The 16451-nt window shown below is 43.0% G+C and overlaps 1 protein-coding gene across 8 annotated transcripts in view; it reads right to left on the bottom strand.

The window, feature by feature from the left end:
- The window catches only part of SLC4A5 (solute carrier family 4 member 5), a 108242-nt gene that overhangs the window by 43569 nt on the left and 48222 nt on the right, over positions 1 to 16451 (bottom strand). For all 8 annotated transcript variants that reach the window (XR_005372547.1, XM_038561722.1, XM_038561727.1 and 5 more), the window contains 3 exons: positions 2634 to 2794; positions 1741 to 1896; positions 383 to 478 (listed from right to left, as the gene is read on the bottom strand). Coding sequence is in view for 7 of the 8 variants with exons in the window: in XM_038561722.1 (XP_038417650.1) it covers positions 383 to 478; positions 1741 to 1896; positions 2634 to 2794 (413 nt within the window). In the remaining variant the exon portion in view is untranslated. The remainder of the gene's footprint in view (positions 1 to 382; positions 479 to 1740; positions 1897 to 2633; positions 2795 to 16451) is intronic.

Below are 16451 nucleotides of genomic sequence, written 5' to 3'. Positions count from 1 at the left end.
TGGTGGTGTTCTCGGACTGTCCCAAGGCAAAGTACTTCACCTGTTTCTAATCCAGTTTTGAGGAAGACTTCTTACCAAAAATAGAGCCGATGATCAGTTTTGGTGGAAGCAGAGGTACAGACCAAGATCAAAATGCCTAGTACATAGGACTGGATCCTGATTATGCCAGCACTTGACTTAGAGTTGCATTTTTCAGAGTAATTACCTAGAAACTTAGGGTAGTAGGTTAGGCCCCCAGGACAGCCCGGGTTTGGGGTGAAGGCTAGATCTCTCCTGATGCCTGTCCTGAGAATTTTACACAGGTCCTGGCCTTGATCTCCTTCACCTGTGAGAGCCTACGGTCTCTGTCATGCTGTCATGCAGCAGCCGAGAACACACTTACACAGCCGGCCATAACTGGCATTTTGCCGCATCCTCAGGTCCTCAGTGGAGTGGTGGAGGCTGGGGCCAGCAGCTGGGCTGCGGGCTGGGCTGCGATCTGGGGGGAGGAACGGAAAGGATTTGGCTTCAGCAGCCTTACTGTCAGCATGGTTTACATTCATGGACCTTCCACCTAAACAAAGCTGGGTTGCGAGGCATGTCTCCTCTCCTTTCAGGAAGAAAGTGTATTTTTAGTTGTTTTGTGTTTTGCTCTGGAAGTAAATTAAGAGCCTGAACAAGATTACAGAGAAAATATCTACTCTGGAGAGTGAGACAGATACACAATCATTAAATCGGCAGCAAGGGTTGTAGACTGCCTGTGTTCATCCGTGACTCCAATACTTACTGGCTGTGTGACATTAGTCAAGTAACTTAACTTCTTGGTGCCTCAGGCTCCTCATGTGTGAAATGGAGATGACAAGAACAGTACCTAGAACACACTAAGTGCTGACCATGCACCTGCTGTTATTATCATATGCTAAACATTTTCCATTTGAAAACAATTTGTCTAAAGAGATTTCTTAATGATTTAGCAATCTTATCAACTGTTTTCTGATCACTGCATTTATCTGGCAGGTTCAGCAAGGCTACAGGCTGGGCATCTCGACTCTGCAATATTAGGGGTGGAGGACTGCAGGTTTGAGATGTGTGTGTAGAACAATCCATTCTCCCTAATGGCTCCAGGCTCTGGCAATCAGAGTGACACAGCTGCCAGATTTGTAAGCACACCTGAGAGGAACCCAGAACCTTCTACCACCTTGATGTGTTTCATTTTCTGCCAAGGTTCATGGGTTCTTCTTGGGGTTTTTTTTTTTTTTTTTTTTTTTTTTTTTTTTTTTTTTTTTTTTTTTTTTTTTTTCTTGGGGGTTTAGTGGGAGACTTTCAAGCTCTTTCCACACACATGCCATCGCTACCAGCATTTTGCAATCCTGACTGCATATGAGAATCTCTTGGGGAGTTTTCTAAACTCCTAGGCCATACCCTAGACCAACCAAATCCAGGTTGAGGCCAAGGCACAGGGACACGTTTCATACCCCCAGGTGATTGCCATGTGCAGCATAGGCTGAGAACCTGCTTTCTTCTAGGAATGGTTCTGTTCTTGGTGGGGACAACATTGGGGTATAGCTGGGGTCTCTGCAGACCTGCCAGAGAAGGGGGCAGAGAGACCCCCCAGAACTTTAGAATTTCTCCAGGATCAAGAGGTCCAGGAAGCCTCCAAGTTGCCAAGGCTCTCCAGCCACCAAGGTGGGCTCACCTGACCCTAGGACCTGGCACCAGCCCCCACATGCCCATCGCCCACCAGTACATGGCCCAACTCACTGGTGGTGGAGGAGACGGACTTTCCAATGTCAACCAAGGAGCGGTGGATGGGCTTCTTGGTTTGGTGACGGTGTTTTCTCAGGAGGACATAGCTGACCCTCTCCCGGAGCTCAGGCCGCAGGAGGCCGTCCTCAATTTGCTTCTCGATGACATCATCTAAGTGGGGAACAGACACACCTCATCCATGTGGGACAGAATGACCAGGCATGCGGGGGTCTTCAGTTTCATCTGTTCTAAGTGGGATTAAAAGTGACTAAAGGAGATAGGAGATGTGGAAATAGTTCCGGTTTTGCTACAAACTGTGGAAACATGGGCAGGTCACACAGCTCTGGGTATGTGCATGCATGTGTCTCTGTGTGTGTGTGTGTGCATACAATTCTATGCTCTATCAACGCTATTGTGGAAAGTCAATGAAGTACCCTAAGAAGCACAAGAGTTCTGTGATCAATAGTTTTAGTCCTAGCATCAATTCCTTCTAGAAAAGTATTTGGGGCAAAATACCTGTGGCAGATTTGAATATGGTAGAACAAAATTCACAAAGTTTTAGGGACAGTAAGGTAAGCTTCACTGTTCCACTTAATAAGAGCTAATTTCCTAAAGATGAGTGATGATCCATTTACTCTGGTAACAAACAGGTTGCCATGGCAATAGGATTCTCTGACAACACTAGGAAGCTCCTCTCTGATTTGCTTCATTGCTGGGTGGCATTTCAGAGGATGGTCTTTTCCTGGTCAGAGCTCCACTGGGGACTGACGCCTAGGGCCACTGTAATGCTATCTTGGGAGCATCAGACCTAGAGCCTCGTGTCTGCAGAATCAGGTGGGCGTCACACAGGTCTGAGGCAGGCATGAGGCTGCCATGGCTTTAGGGGACCCCGGTGGTCTCTGCCTCACCTATGATCTGTGGTAAGGAGCCACCATCCAAATCCAGCAGCACCGTTCCCGTCTGCAAGCATGTCCGCAGCTCGAAGAGGCTGTGCAGAGACAGTGTGGACACATGGGGCTTGCTCCAGCGTTCGCCTCCTTCCTCTACCTTTTCTTCAAACTTTATCCACCTGGAAGGGGTCAGGATGGGGTTCAGGATGGCCAGTGCCCTCAGGAGGAGCCCCCATTGGATTTCCTCAGGGCAAGGAGTGTTGGCCTGGAAGTCATGCGCATGCATGTTGTGGAAGGCAGAGGATCTTGGGAACCCCCTCATTCTCCCCCCCCCCCCACTTCTCCTGATGCTGTCATGCTCAAGGCAATGTGACATCCAGAGGATAACCATAAATGGGCATGAGGGATCTTTTTGAGGGTGGCAGAAATGTTCCAAAACTGGATTTGGTGATGGTTGTGCAACTCTGTACATTTACTAAAAATCATTTACTTGAACATTTAAAATGAAAGAAGTTGACCATAACTTAAAATAATAAAGCTGTTAAATAAAAAGTATCACTTTATCACTTGGAACCTGGTTACCCAGGGTTGGTCACACATGTGTCCAGTGTCTGCCTTACGGGGGTGTAGTTTGCCAGGAGCAAAGAAAGCATTCCTGACAAAAAAGTATTTCCCCACAGCTTCTGCTGAAGAGCCTGGAGATTCTACACGTCAACCCTGCGTTTCGGTTCTCAAAGTTCATATTAAAAATCCATGTCATCTGGGGAAGGAAAGAAATTAAACCAAGGATATGTAGGAATTTGTTCTTTCTAGAAGACAGAATCAGAGGCTGGGTGGAGCTGAGAGGGAAGGCGTGGAACAGCCCAGCAGAGGGCAGCACCAGAAAGCCTAGACAGCGCAGTCAGCAGGCTCTGCTTTGCATGATGTCAACCCCCAAGTTAGTGGGTAGCTTCAAGCTAGTCCAATCAAAATCCCAAAAAAGTATTTTTGGACCATGACTAATTCTAAAGTTTTCTGAAAAGTCAATGTCCGAAAATGGTTGGGGAAAGTCTAAAAAAGAAGGATGGGGACTGCCATGCTTTTAGCAGATACAGAAACTGGCCTAAAAGCTGGAGTAATTAACAGTGTGATTCCCATCAAGATATAGACAAAGAGATCAATGAACAACGGTCCAGAAGCAGACCAAGCCGCCATGGGAATTTGGGTTTTGATAGAGGAGGTTTTTAAAAGATGACTAATTTAAAAATAAGAATAAAAAAACTTACCTGTCTCTTATTTCTCACCAAGCACAATATTAAATTCTACATAGATTAAAATCTAAACATAAAGTTAAATCTATGATGAAATATTATTAGCTAATAAAAAGAGAAGAAACTCTGACACATGCTACAACATGGATGAGCCTCGAAGACTTTACACTATGTGAGATAAGCCAGGCACAGAGGATGAACACTGTGTGATTCCACTTATGTGGAGACCCAGAGTAGTTAAATTCATAGAGACAGGAAGTAGAATGGCAGCTGCCAGGGGATGAGGAGTACAGGAGAGTGGGAGTTACTGTTTGATAGGTAGAGTTTCAGTTTTGCAAGATGAGAAAAGTTCTGGAGATGGATGGTAGTGATGGTTACTCCATTACCCTAGGTGAATATACCTAAGTCCACAGAACTGTACACTTAACAATGGTTGAAATGGTAAAATTCATGTTATGTATATTTTACCATAATTAAAATAAATAAATAAAAATATATAAACAACAATGCAAATATACTAGAAGAGAGTATAGGAGAATCTTCTTATATTCTTGGTTGTATAGAAAGAACTGCTAAACAAGATATAAAACCACTAGGGGAAAAAATGGGCAGATTTTGTTACATAAAAGTAAACAAAACTAAAATTTCTGTATTATAAAATAAGACAAAGTTCCAAAAAAATGCAACATAGTGGGGAAAATATTTATAACACACAGGGCATCAAAAAACTGGTGTTCATAATATAACACAACTCCTTCACATCAAAGAAAAACTCACATTACCCTATTGAAAAGTGAAAAATTCTGGAAAGAAATGAAGATGGCCAAAATATTTTCAACTTTACTAGGAATCAAGGACATTTAAATTACTGCAAATGGAATGGCATTCTTCACTTCTCACATTGGCAAAAATGAAAAAGACTGGTGACTTCCAGTGTTGGTGAAAACACGGGGTTGTGGGTGTTGTCTTACTGGATGTGTGTACATAGTGTAAGTTTGCATGTATACCCTGGGTGTATGTATATAGCATAGCAGCACGGTCTTGGTATGGGGAATTGGGCAGCTGCTTTCAATATGTAGTGTGCACATCTTTTGATTCAGTGGTTCTATTTCCAGGAAATTATCGCAGAAATATCCTTACACATTTGCACACCATAATATGTATACAAGGATTCATTCACCTGTTCATTATGGTGAAGAACTGGAAACTGCCAGTTTGTGGTAGGGGCATGGTCATATCTGTTCTCTACACTCCTGCTGCAGAATACCCCTCAGAGGTAAAAAGTGTGAGGGTGAACTATGCATACTGACATGATAGACAATACCATCCTATTTTATAAAAAAAAAAAGAAACAAACAAACAAACAAACAAACAAACAAACACACACAGATCTGTGTGTAAGGTCACATGTATCTAAAAGTTCCTGGCAGAAGCTTTGGAAGGCTACCCATCAAATGGTTAACAATGAGTCTGGGAGAGGAGAGGATTTGCTGGTGGGGGAGGGGTTAAGAGACTCTTAGTCAGTTTGGATTAATTGGTATAGTAACAGGGAGGCCTGTGGAGCTAGACAACGGGGTTGTAAGTCCCAGCTCCCTCATTAGCTGTGGAACTTATCATTTTTTTTCTTCAGGAATAATAATAGTATGTAGCAATTAGAGCAGAGCCCAGCATATAATGCACATACTGTGTCAGTAACTAATGTAAAATAAATAACATTGCTGTTGTAATTTTAGAAACAATAAAAAATAAAGTAGAGGCATTCAAAGATCTTGCAACCAGAGGACACCATGGTTGATATTTCAAGGACTATCATTATTGTTTTATTTACTTATTTTTGAGAGAGAAAGAGCATATACTTGAGGGGGAGGGGAGGGAAGGGGTAAAGGGGTAAAAGGAGCGGGGGGGGGGGGCGGGGAGAGACAGAGAGAGAATCTTAAGCAGGCTCCATGCCCAGAGCAGAGCCCAACATGGAGCTCGATCCTACCACCCTGAGATCATGACCTGAGCTGAAATCAAGAGTCTGACACTTAACCAATTGAGACACCCAAGCACCCCTCCATGACTATCATGGTTATGAAAGCACATGTGTACATGTACACACACAGTTTTACATTAAAGATACCATAAGAAAAAAAATACCATAAGGACCTAATATCTATTGGACATTATTTCATGTCCACAAATGTCTATAAATATTCGTATCATCTTAAAGGTTTTTTAAAAAAGATTTTATTCATTTATTAATGAAAAGCACAGAGAGCAAGGAAGGCAGAGACATAGGGAGAAGGAGAAGCAGGCTCCCTGCAGGGAGCCCCATGTGGGGACTCAATTCCAGGACCCCAGGATCATGCTCTGAGCCAAAGGCAGATGCTCAACCACTGAGCCACCCATGTGCCCCCATCTTAAAGGCTCTTTAGTATTATTTTATTATATGAATGGACCACAGTTGATATGATTTAGGTTATTTCTTGGTGACATTTAGGTTATTTCTAATTAATCTTTATTACAAACAAGGCTGGCTTGAATATCCTTGGTCCTGCTCAATAATTTCCTTAGGATAAACTCTCAGAAGTGGAATTGCTGTGTCTGCATATTTTTAAGTGTGTGATATACATCCCCAAACTGTTCTCCAGAAAGCTTCTGCCAATTTACATCTCTGTCAATGTACAGGAAACCTCACATTACCCTGAAGTCTCTCAAATCCTGATATTATCTTTTTTCACTTCTGTTCCTTTGGTAATTGAAAATTTACATCACATTTGCATTCTTTGAATTACAAATAAGGTTGGACATTTTTTCCTTTATCAGATTTCCTCTTTACACAATTGTGTGAGAACTTTGCATTACGAATGTTTGACATCCTGACTTACTACATTTATTTGAGATCAGTTAACCAGGTGCCTGGCAGGGCCTTGGGGGCTCAAATGGACATAAGGTGGAAGGTTTAGAACTTCACTATGGAAACTGGAGTGGATGCCACACATACACTTGCCTCATATTTACCAAAGTGCAGTTTTTTAAATGGGAAAATCTGTTTTGGGGGAACATCAGCTAAATTCTGGTAGATCCAAGTCTGTATGAAGTCAGTACAAAGGTTTCCTAAAAGTTGTATTAATACAAGGGTTTGTTGGGGATCCCTGGGTGGCTCAGCGGTTTAGTGCCTGCCTTTGGCCCAGGGCGTGATCCTGGAGTCCCGGGATCGAGTCCCATGTCAGGCTTCCTGTATGGAGCCTGCTTCTCCCTCTGCCTATGCCTCTGCCTCTCTCTCTCTCTCTCTCTCTCTCTGTCTATCATGAATAAATAAATAAAATCTTTAAAATATATATATAAGGGTTTGTAAGGAAGAGATCAAAGGATCAGTCCAAATGTTCTGACTGAGAAGATGCTTACCTTCTCCTTGAGAGTCTTTCTTCCATGCAAGCAATCACATTGCTGTTTTTTTTTAATATGCAAGATAAATTATACTGTCACCTTGCCACTGAAGACCCTTTGCTAGTCCACGGTCTTGCCCTATCCACCCAAAGGTGTGACATATCCCAGTACATGGGGCCACTTGGGTTGACTGTTTTCTATACTGTCTCATAAACATCCTGGGTGAACATTCTCAGGCATTTCTCTGCCATGACATCCATTCTTCAGTTTTCTGCCTATACTAATGCAACTCTACCTGGAAGGAGTAGGTGAAACTTTGAGGTTTCACTTTGAAACATCCTCTATTAACTCCAGGTGGCACAGACAATAGGTTCTCTCTGCCTCCCAGAATTTCTGCTATTTATACTGTGTTAGGTCTCATAAAACATTAGTTCTATACACAAACAGACAAAGACATCAACCTACCTGAACATAGTCTGCAGAAAAGCAAAGTTACTATTTTCAGGTTCAGGACAACATCAGATCTAGTCTCCTACTACCAACATCCCTTGAGAACTTGATTTCAAAAAAATTCCAGGGATGCTCAACAACTTAACTAGAAACACCTCTCCAGGTCCTCCTTGCAACTATTTTGGGAATCTAGATGTTGAAACAGCTAGCCTGTGCCCTGAAACTTAATTTTATATTTTTAATGGTAACTACTAGACTTTGAGCTCACTTTTACCTTGAGTGGAACATGGAAACACAGAGGACCCAAGATCTGCAGTGATGGTTTTCAATTTTGGCTGCCTATTAGAATCGCCTTGCCTGGGAGATTTTGTAAAATAGGCATAAGATGCCTAGATGGTCACTCCTTCAGGAGGGTGGCCTGGCCATGGAAACTCCCAGTTTATATAACAGTGCCCTGAGAACTGAGGAGCCCTTACTCTGGAATCATATAGAACTGTGTCACTTAGGGAAGTTGGACTTGTCTGCGGTCCCAATGCAGACAAGTAGCTCTGTGTACATGCGTCCCACCCTCCTTATACAAGAGGAAACATGTTCTCTTTCCCTTAGAATGGCTTTGAGAATACCAGCTGAAAGGCAGAACTGTATCTCCAGAGTCTCCTTCCTAGCATGGCCATTTTTAAATTTTGTTTCCCTAATTTTTATAACTGGAGTACATACTCTATACCAGTGTGTCTCAAATTTTAATGTACATACAAATCACACAGAGATACTGTTAAAATACAGATTCTGATTCAGCAGATTTGGGGTGTGATCTCAGATTCTGTATTTCTAATAAGTTCCCAGGCACGCCTACACTGCTGGTCTTCAGATTACTTTTAAGGGTCGTGGATCTATATAGTAAAATGCCCTTTTTCCTGTTTTCCAGATATGACCCCTTCATTTTCCACTGCCCATCAAGAGGGTCACTTCCTCTCAAACCTCTCCCAGTCTTCCTATTTCTCCAATAGTAAACACTGAGGACAGGGTTCTCAAACTTACACACACATCAGTATCACTGGTTAGGCTTAGGAAAATATGGATTACTGGGTCTCAATCCTAAAGTTTTTTTTTTTTTAAAGATTTTATTTATTTATTCATGATAGTCACACACACAGACACAGAGAGAGAGAGAGAGGCAGAGACACAGGCAGAGGGAGAAGCAGGCTCCATGCAGGGAGCCCGACGTGGGATTCGATCCCGGGTCTCCAGGATCGCGCCCTGGGCCAAAGGCAGGCACCAAACCGCTGCGCCACCCAGGGATCCCTCAATCCTAAAGTTTTTGATTTCATAGGTGTCGGGTAGAGGGGAGACTGCACCAAGGATTTGGACATTTCTAACAAGTTCCCAGGTGATGCTGATGCTGTGATCTAGGGACCACACTTTAAGAACCACTATCCTAGGATAATGATTCTTAAACCTGGTTGCACAGAAAAATACCTCAGATGCTTTTAAAATCTTGATGTAGTGGGTGAAGTCTTGCTTTGAAGAAATGACTGGGGTTTAACCACTTTTCAGAATGAATAAAGGAATGGGCTCTTTAAAAAGCCTCTGACCAGAACCTTGCTTAAAAATTCTCAGAAGCCTGATAAAATGGTTAATGTGTAATCCCAAGAAACTCATTACAAAATGACCTTTATACCATGATTGGCTTCAGAAAGTAGGGAATTAGAGTTGGGGAAGCAGGTCAAGTGGAAAGAAAATCTCTGGCTGGAAAAGAACTTGCAGGGATTTTGTCCAGGCGGGGGGCAGGCACCAGGTACCCTTCTTCTGGCTGGGGTGGAGCTGGACAGAACCTTGAAGAGTCACATGTCACAGAAAGCAGTTCCCTGTCATGCAAAGGGAATCTGAAACCGAGGCCTTTTCTGTGACTTGTAACTTGGCCACAGATACAACTGCTGCACAGTTGCACAGAAGCTGCACAGAAGCTGCTGAGGAGTTAATACCAACAGTAGTAGAAAGTGTCACAGAACAAACTACCAGGTACCACTGAGGCTTTCCAACACTTAAACCCAGGTTGTGAGAAGAAGAGGGGGTTCTCCTTTTAGGCCCTGGAAAAAGCTGAAAACTAGGAGACCTGAATTGTAGCTCTATCCTCAGATAGAGATTTAAATTATAACCCCACTTGCCCTGCCCTGGCTAGCATATCAGTGGTTCTTGACCTCATATGCATTCATGGCATCTGGGAGCTTGTTACAAATTCCAACACTGAGGGCTGAACCCCAGGCTAATGACACCAGAATCTCAGGGGCCTGAGAAGTGGACATCAGTACTTTTAAAAAGAAGACACAGGTCTTTGAGGGGACACTGAGCAGGTCATGTGCACGGTCAGCTAAGAGTAAAATCTGGAGAATATAGATAAACATTTTGATTGGAGTGAAGGTCATTTCTTTCTGTGCTTATTTTGCATATCATTATTATTAAATTGTGTCCTGGTTAATTTGTTTGTAAAAACTCCCCTTAGAGGGCAGCCCGGGTGGCTCAGTGGTTTAGCGCTGCCTTCAGCCCAGGGCCTGATCCTGGACACCTGGGATCGAGTCCTATGTCAGGCTCCCTGCATGGAGCTTGCTTCTCCCTCTTCCTGTGTCTCTGCCTCTCTCTCTCTCTGTATCTCAAAAAAAAAAAAAAAAAAAAAAAAAATATATATATATATATATCTTTAAAAAAATCTTTAAAAAATTCCCCTTAGAATATCCTAAATTTAAAGATTAAAAAAATATAGGGGCATCTGGCTGGTTCAGTCAGAAGAGCACATGACTCTTGATCTTGGCGTTGTGAGTTCAAGCCCTATGTGGAGCACAAAGATTTCTTACACTAAAAATAAAGATAAAAAAATATGTATAGAATGCAACCTTTAATATTAAGGTTATGTTGCCTCTAAACATTTGTTGTAAGACTTCTATTTGTGTGCGTTTATTGCTTAGATGAAGTTATGCTGACTCACATAAAAGTTGAGAAGTACACACTTACACTGTGATGATTCTCCATCTCCATGGCCTCAGACTTTATTCTGTAACTCTCCCATCCCTACCCCATTACCCATTGTCCAAAGACTTGACTTCCATGTATCAGTTACAAAGCATCAAGACATGGTGTTTTTTGCTTGCTGCTAGGGCCAGCTGGTAATAAATTTTGAGACTTTAAGAGATCATTTCTTAAAAGTAACATGAATATGAGTTTCCTCCCATCATCCAGCAAAGCTGTTTAACTTAATTTGAGTCATATCAATGCCCTGAAATTTTCAGCAGAAACCAAAGTCCAGTGTTCATTCTCTTATGGGCCATTGAAGAATTTTCCTGGAGATGTCTAGGAGATATCATTAGATATTCCCTAGTTCAGTCTTTGAAAGAGGCACCAAGAGATGATAAAAGGGGAGCTCCTAAGCTAATTCTTTCCTATTCCTACAACTTATTTGGCAAATTCTTACTACATAATGATAAACACATGCATTAAAATATGCATGTGAAGTAATACAAAAAGTTATTTCTACAACTGATTAAAATTATACATATGGTATATATGTTCACAAACCAAACTTGCCAGTGAATTTGAAAGATTATAAAGTATAAAAGACTGAGTGGGAAGGCATGAATCAAGGGTCATCATGTATATGTGGAAGTTTAGAAGGTATCAGTAAGACAAAAGCATCACAAGTCTCTTGTGGTATCCACCTCAGAACAGACTCAGAAATTTGTCTTTTTATAGTCCCAGAGATGACTAGGTCCAAGGATACTGACTAATGTCAATCAAATTCACAAGGACTGATGTATAAACCTAAATTTACAATGAGATTTACAACAGTTACAGAGTTAGTTACTGTCATCTTGCAATCTTTGCTTTCTCTCCTTACAGGCAGATGCACCAGGAAAGCCAGACTATTATTAGAAAGATATAGAATCATGATTGAGGTTTAAGTGACTCAAATATTTAATAGGATAAAATGTCTGGAATCTTCTATCTCTGCAAATGAAATTTACCTGGGACCAGACACGTGGACACCTCTGTCCTAGACTGTTCTGGAACAAACCCCATGTGCTTTCATGGCTGACTAACTCCCTGTGATTGAAAGTCTCTCCTTTTGCTAGGATAGGAGTCTCCTCTCAGGGCCTTTAGTTATGCAGTGCAATTTGGGTATTACTGGAGAATAACTTCTCAAAAAAGTGCACTCAGCAGTGAGCTGGCAGGGAGGAGGTCGAGGTGTGTCATTCCAGGGGCTGTGGTCAATGGAATAGGTGTGGGCACTCTGCCCCCAAGCTCATGCATTCGGTGAAGGGTCTTTCCTGTTGCATATCATGTCTTCATTCATGGGTAAGGGGGAGCCCACAGCTAAGTGAGTGCCATCAGACACAGCTACTGGCAAATTCCTAACTGGTTCCTTCAGGGAAAGGTTTCAATCAAAACTCTCTGAAGGCCACTTTTCTGTGTGTCCAGGAAGCTTTTGTAATTATTTCCAAAGGACTGTCATTTATAGACTTGTCATTCTCCCTCAGAGTCTGCTAACACCTGCTCCTTACTGCCTCTCAGGAAAGGCCCTCTTCTCTACCTGGATGCTCTCTCTCCCACCTCTGCTGTTCGGGCCCTAGTTCAAAGGTCACTTCATCCCTGCAAAGCCTCCCCAGGGACCCAGCTTGAAGAGATTGCTCCTTCCCCTGACTCCCATTCCATCCTGTGTCATTTATCACATGGCACTCAATATAACAACAGTGGCTAAATCATACTGAGCACATATTATGTGCCAGGTGTTATACTAAGTATTTTACATATATTATCTCACTGAATCCTCAAATCAGCCCCTTGAAGAAGATCTGTTACTATTACTGTCCCGGTTAGGAGGCCAGAGACTCAGAGGAAGGAACCTGCTCAAGGTCATGCAGCTTATAAGAGAAAGCCTTTGGACTCTAGAGCTCTGTCCTCATCACTCCACAGTATATCCCTGGGTTTTAGTTATCCACGTATATGAAAACACACCTGCCTTTTACACTAGATCAGGGGTCAAAAACCCCATCCCATGGGTTAAAAGTGCCTCATAGCTTGCTTTTGTATGGCCAGCTAGCTAAGAATGGTGTTTACATTTTTAAAAAGTAGTAAGAAAGGAGGAGGAAAAGGAGAAGAAGAAAAAGATCATATGTGGTCAGAAAACCTAAAATACTATTAGTCCCTTAGAAGAATTTTGTTGACACCTGCACCAGGTCATAAGCATCTTGAGGACAGATCCATGCATGGCTCACTTCAATTCTCCCACAGAACCTCATACAACATCCCCTAAAATATTTTTAGAATGAAGGGGAAAAAGTGTAGATAAGATAAACTTTCCAAAGTTCTCCTAGATCCACAGATTAAAGCTTCCACTTTTCCACCGCCCTAGGAATTGATAGTGACAATAGGTGTCAATGTACAAAGATTGGATGTGATCTCTGAAGTGCTCATCCAAGAGGGGGACAGGTTACAAAACTACCACCTCTCACAGTGGCCTGAAGAATTCTGCAAATTCTGGTTGGCAGTAGAAGCACAACTGCAGCCAAAGAATAGATTACATAAAGTGCATATCTTCACTACTACATACGTGAAAAATACATATTTCGGATGTGTGTCTGCTCTGCTGCCATTCGTGGGGGTATGTTCTCCAAACCATGACCAGCCTTTCCTGAACCTTCCCATAACTCTGATTTAGGTCACAGTGATAGGACAACCAAAGTTGGGCAAATCAGGTGTCATTGAAGAATTAGGAATCAGGATGGATAAATAGCTACACAGTATGAGATGGTCACTTGAGGACAGCCTGGGTGGTTCAGCAGTTGAGCGCTGCCTTCAGCCCAGGGCCTGGTCCGGGAGTCCCAGGATCGAGTCCCACATCAGGCTCCCTGTATGGAGCCTGCTTCTCCCTCTGCCTATGTCTCTGCATCTTTCTCTCTCTCTGTGTCTCTCATGAATAAATAAATAAAATCTTTAAAAAAAGAGAGATGGTCACTTGACTAGAGTAGATGCAAATGTGGAAGCTAAGGAATAGCCAAGGATGGGAACAAATTGGGGAAGCCAGCTACAGAAGAGTGAAGGAGCTGCCCAGAGAGAAGCAGAAACCAGAAGCAGAGAAAGAGGACAGCCTGGCTTCCTGCACCCAGGCCTTGAGATATCTGACCATCCCTGAGTACTATGAGGTCATCCTACATTCTGTTGATGCTCCCTCCTTTTGCATAAGTTAGTTTGAGTGGGCTTCTGTTACTTGTGGCCTAACATGCCCTAACAAAGACAGGGGCATTTCTCTCTCCTTTGGCCATCGTACACAGGCTCTGACAGCTCACTTGAACTTAGGCTATGGTTGTGAAGCTGGACATATCAGACAGGGAGGCTCTTGACTTTAGCATAAAGAACACCTGGCAAAGGGTTTTCAGGGAGGTCTATTCCTTCAGCATCTCTGGAGTCTAACAGTTCTGATCCTGACAACACAGGAGACATAACCACCAAAATCAATTTGTGGACCTTGCTTTGATTTGAAGTTGTATAAACCAACAATAAATGGATGTTTTTGAGACAATTAGGGAAATTTGAATGTAGACTATCATATTAAGGAATTGTTCTCAATTTTGTTAGGAGATATAATGACATTGTGGTTATGTTTATAAAAGATGCCTAATTTCATAAAGTTGTATACTAAAATGTTTACAACAAGTGGAATTTTCTTTAAAACATTGCAGCAGAAACAAAATTCCTAAAAGCAGACCAAAAAAGTGGTGAAGATAGATCAGTATTAATCATTGATGAAGCTGGGTAATAGATACATGGGGCTCAAAATGTTTTACTTATGGTGTCTGAAACTTTCCTTAATAAAAAATTATAAGTAGATAGCTATTTAGATATTTAAAAGTTAAAAATATATATTTGGATTTAGACAAATATGTATTTATATACTTATATATATGTAGGTGGATGAATCAACTGGTGTCTTGGCATGCAAGGTAGTCTGATGGTGGGGTTTCTTCCCTCTTGACAACTGCATCTGTGGGAGCCAACCAAGAATTTCGTTGGTTGTAGAGAGGTGATCTTCCTGCTGACTAGCTTCTAGGGATTCTGAGGAACTACCAGCTAGTCAAGCCACATCCAGGTGGAGGCCTGCCCTCTCTCCTCACTTAGCTAGCCTTCCTATCCCAATCACTAGCCAGGTAATCCTATCTTACCATCCTGAGCCCACCAGGTGATGGTGTTGTGTCACTGCCTGGCTGTCCCCACAGGTGCACACTGGTGCTTCCCCAACCTGATGGCAGGTGCTTTGAAGGTGGCCCCTCTAGGGGTGTTGGGGCCTCATGCATCTCCTACCCTGAGCTGTGCTACTATAAGTGATCACTAAGTCCCTGGGGATAGACACACAGCTCGCAGGGGAGAGTGCTGGCTGCAAGCAGGGACTCTGAGGCCTGGGGGAACGTTGCCTTGGTCCAGGTTCTGATTCGCATAAAATCGCTTTTGCCCACTTTCTCAGCATAAGTGTCAGATATCAGTGTTTGACTAGTGGAGGAAGAGGGAAGGACAATGTTAGCTATTGGATGTGCAAGCGGCTTGATAAAGACAGTGTAACTATTCAGACCAGGAAGTAAGTAGCCAGTCAAACAACTTTAAAAACTTTCATCTGAAAAAAAGAAAAAAAGAACAAAAAAAAACAAAGAAAAACAAAACAAAAAAACAACAAAAAAAAACTTTCATCTGGCCACAAATCTCCACACATGACTCCACTGCAGGAAAACAGGAGGCCCCAGGCCTGCCAGCAGCTCACCTGCCTCAGGACCACCTGGTTACCTGCAGCTCCCACACTCAGCTCGTGGGCTCCTCACCTCCTCCAACAAGAAATGGCACTGGCAGTCACCAGCCCTTCCACTCCTGCGAGGAACCCCCAAGCATCTCACTGCAGCTGCCCTGCTCCCTCAGGCCTGTCACATAGAAGGGATATGGCCTTCCTAGCTGGGGGCTCAGGGTTCCCCTTCCCCTCTCCCCCCACCACCCCCATGCCCCCTAGCAGCTCCTAAACCATTCTCTTTCATTTGGCTTTTTTCCATCAGCATTCAGTATGCTCAGATTTCTTATGCTTACAGACACAGAACAAAAGCCTCCCTTGAGAGTCCTAACTACCACCTTCCACAGACAAGCATCTTAGAAGAATTTTTCCACTGAACCCACCCTCCATTCTGATTTCTCCACCCTCTACCCCATGCCACCCGGGACTGCTCTCATCTCTCCATCTTATGGATACTCTTCATTTCTTCCCTCCTTTGTTGGCCACTCCTTCCTTTTAATTTTTTAAAGATTTTATTAATTTATTCATGAGAGACAGAGAGAGAGGCAGAGACATAGGCAGAGGGAGAAGCAGGCTTCCTGTGGGAGCCCAATGTGGGACTTGATCCCAGGACCCTGGGATCACGACCTGAGCCAAAGGCGGATGCTCAACCACTGAGCCACTCAGGTGCCCCTGGCCACTCCTTCCATCTTGAATGTCTCCCTGCCCCTGGTTTCCAGGACACAGCACCCCTCTTGTTTCCCTCCTGCCTCTCTGGTTGCTCTTCCTCAGTCTCTATGGTGGGCTCCACTCCCTCTGCCCATCCCTCAAAATGTTAGTGATCTGGAGGTTCTGCCCTGGCAACTCTCCTCACTTCACAGACCTCAAGGGCCTTACCCTTTAAAAAAAAAATTTTTTTTTTTTTTTTTTAATTCATGAGAGACACACAGAGAGAGGCAGCAATGTAGA

The sequence above is a fragment of the Canis lupus genome, chromosome 17 (genome assembly GCF_011100685.1).
Source record: "Canis lupus familiaris isolate Mischka breed German Shepherd chromosome 17, alternate assembly UU_Cfam_GSD_1.0, whole genome shotgun sequence".
NCBI lineage: Eukaryota > Metazoa > Chordata > Mammalia > Carnivora > Canidae > Canis > Canis lupus.
This window is presented reverse-complemented; position numbering and strand designations above follow the sequence as displayed.